Source organism: Bombus impatiens, unplaced genomic scaffold (genome assembly GCF_000188095.3).
Source record: "Bombus impatiens unplaced genomic scaffold, BIMP_2.2 scf_0019, whole genome shotgun sequence".
Classification (NCBI taxonomy): domain Eukaryota; kingdom Metazoa; phylum Arthropoda; class Insecta; order Hymenoptera; family Apidae; genus Bombus; species Bombus impatiens.
Genome location: NT_176438.1, coordinates 1,514,276 through 1,516,954, shown reverse-complemented (window position 1 = coordinate 1,516,954; position 2,679 = coordinate 1,514,276). Strand labels below are relative to the sequence as shown.

The window sequence follows — 2,679 nt, the reverse complement described above, 5'->3', positions numbered from 1 at the left end:
TACCGCCTAATGACAAAATCCGCGATCGTTTAGTTGCCAAGCCAGTAGTTCCTTCATTCCCAAGGTCAGCACGACGAAACGTCCATCATCCGACCAGCGCTGCAACTGTAGAGGACGCACGGTAGCTCGCCTAAGCAACGAACAAGCGGAGATCATTTTACCGCGGAAACCACGACCTTCTTAACGCGACGTTCTCGAGCGGCGATCGAAACGACACCGTTTTCAACCCGCGGCCACTGGCTCGCAGCGTGGCGTGTGGGAATTGCACGTAGGATCGCGAGATCGTTGTAGCCGCCGTGGTCCCGTCCCGGGAGCAGCGCGCGATCCGAGTCGCAGGGAGAAGGGTAACCTTTCGAAGGATCCGTCGTCTGGCCGCGACGTATGGGGTAGATATCGACCGGCGGAGATACTCCCCGCTGCCCACCCCTAACAGCGCGGGCATCCCCTCCACGTAGGATGTGCGGCTCTCTGTCTGACGGCCGGTGGTTGCGCTACCCTCTCCGTCAGTTTGGATTTTCGAGCTGTAAGCACGAGCCGAGCGAGCGAGTGTCACTTCGGCCCGNNNGGAATGCCATGCCCGAGGCCGCCGCTAATTCCTCCGGGAAGTCGTTCCTTCAACGGGCATCGGGCAAAGTTCTCCGTTGGTTACGCCGCTCCCTGCGGACCAGCCATCAGGTGATATCTGTGGCACGGTCGTGCCAGTGTCTGCGTGTGGACGCGAACCAACCGGTGCACCTGATCCCCGACACTCGGCGTGCACCAGATCTCGTCGGTGAAATCGTTTGCCTTTTCGATCGCGGCGTTCCCTCCTTTCAGACGTGTTCGTTAGAACGCGAGATCGACGCGTCGTAAGTGCACTCGTTCGCCCGATACATTTTTCCCTCGTCCAGCCACCCGATGCCAATGCTTGGCCGAACATCGTTGCAGCATGTAGCAATCGTCGGATCGAGCTGTTCCGTGACGTGTCTCGACCAGTCGGGCTGCTTGCAAATTGCCCTCTAACGAACATAGTTCCGAGTGTTGCAACGACTCGATCAACCGCCACCGACCATGTTTCAGTGCTCTCGAGTGGCGAGTTTCTTTTCTTATGTTGCGTTGCTGGATTATCGGAGGTAATTCGAGCGTAGCAAGACCCGGGCAGAGGCTGGAACAGAAACGGCGCAGCATCCTCGCCGGAAACAACCGTTTCGCTTACGTGATTTACGTAGTGCACGAAACGCGTGCATTGAATCGAACGTCGTTGCCAGCTGCGGCTCTTCGCCATACGTTAGCCGATGTTGGCGGTCGTTAACGACAGCTGAGCGCTGCCTCGCTGGCGGAATTAATTTCACGTTTCTCCGTTAATAGCCATTCCGCCGTTTCCCCGCTTTAATTCCTCGCACTCTAATTCCCATTATCGTAAAAGGGTTCGAGCATAAAGCAAACGAAAGGAAGACGAGGAAGAGTGGAAACCAAGTGCACCAGTGAAAGGGAATTTCGCTCTGCCATTCAAATATCTCGGTTCCGTCCTGAAAGTAAATCGCTTGGTACGCGAGTCGCCAGCCAGCCAGTTTCCTCCGTATCTCACTGGTAATCGGGAATAAACTTTTCGTAATCGCGACTATCGTTTTCCAACGATGTGACGCTGTGTTGTTTTCGGAAGAATCGCGCGAGAAACAGCCGTCTTTTTTTCTTTCTTTTTTTTTTGTTCTTCTTTTTAAGGAACATGCATCGAAAGTAAAAGGGTGATTCCTGTTTCGAGACACGAGATCGATGACATTAGGTTGGACCGATCCGATCGTCAACGTGATTCTTCTCTTAGACGCGCGTAGGTTCGATCGCTTTGATGGGAAACGATCAAAATTTTGCTCGCGCCACCAGGGTCTTTGACACAAAACGATTTCGTAACGGCGTTGACGAGGGATGAACTCGAGTGCATCGTTTATCGAAGCGTTCGCTCGAAAAATTGCAAACAAAGTTTTCACGGTTCCGCCTGAAACCGGTTTTTCAACTTGATCGATCGTTTTTTCACCTCGTTCCTACACACCACACAGTCTCTTTCTCTCTTGTTTCCCTTTCGCAAACTCGGAATCGTTTTGCCGGCTGGATCCGTCCAACGTGCCGATCTCCGTCCCTTTCGATCGACCCTTTCTTTCCTCGTACGTACACGCTGTAACGACGTTTAACGTGTTGCAAAGCTGTCACGGTATTAGCTCGTTGAGAGTAAACGTCGTTACTGGAAGGTGTTGAGATTCTCACCTTCCGAATAGATCGATATTATGCAACTACCTGTAACGAAAGCAACGACGGGCTGGTCGTTCGTTGAACGTAGCGAACTCGTTAAAAAGAAAGTTCGTCGGCAGCAAGTTGATGAGAATTTGACGAAATGCGATCGTCTAACTGTTCAAATAGAAATCACGTTCGACGTTGTATCGGATAGAAGCGAACTCGGTCGTGTTTTCTCGGCTACGGTGAAAAGGCGAACAGACGATTCATTGGAAACAGCTGGATTTGAAATAATATTGTTGTTGTTTTTGTACCAGGTCGACGGCCATGGCGCGGAAACGGGACCGGAGCTCGACGAGGAAATGGAGAAGGTTTTCGCGATGGACACCGGAGAGAAGTTCGACGTAGCCCTGCTCGGTTCACCCTCCGAATCGGCTGGATCCGATCGAGATCGAGAACGAGGACCATCGTCGC

General features: G+C 52.6%; 1 protein-coding gene across 2 annotated transcripts in view; it reads left to right on the top strand.

The window, feature by feature from the left end:
• The window catches only part of LOC100749386 (band 3 anion transport protein), a 45,336-nt gene that overhangs the window by 33,355 nt on the left and 9,302 nt on the right, over positions 1-2,679 (top strand). For both annotated transcript variants that reach the window (XM_012381819.3, XM_033318832.1), the window contains one exon: positions 2,523-2,667. In XM_012381819.3, the coding sequence (XP_012237242.1) occupies positions 2,523-2,667 (145 nt within the window). Of the gene's footprint in view, positions 1-2,522; positions 2,668-2,679 lie in introns of those variants that run through there.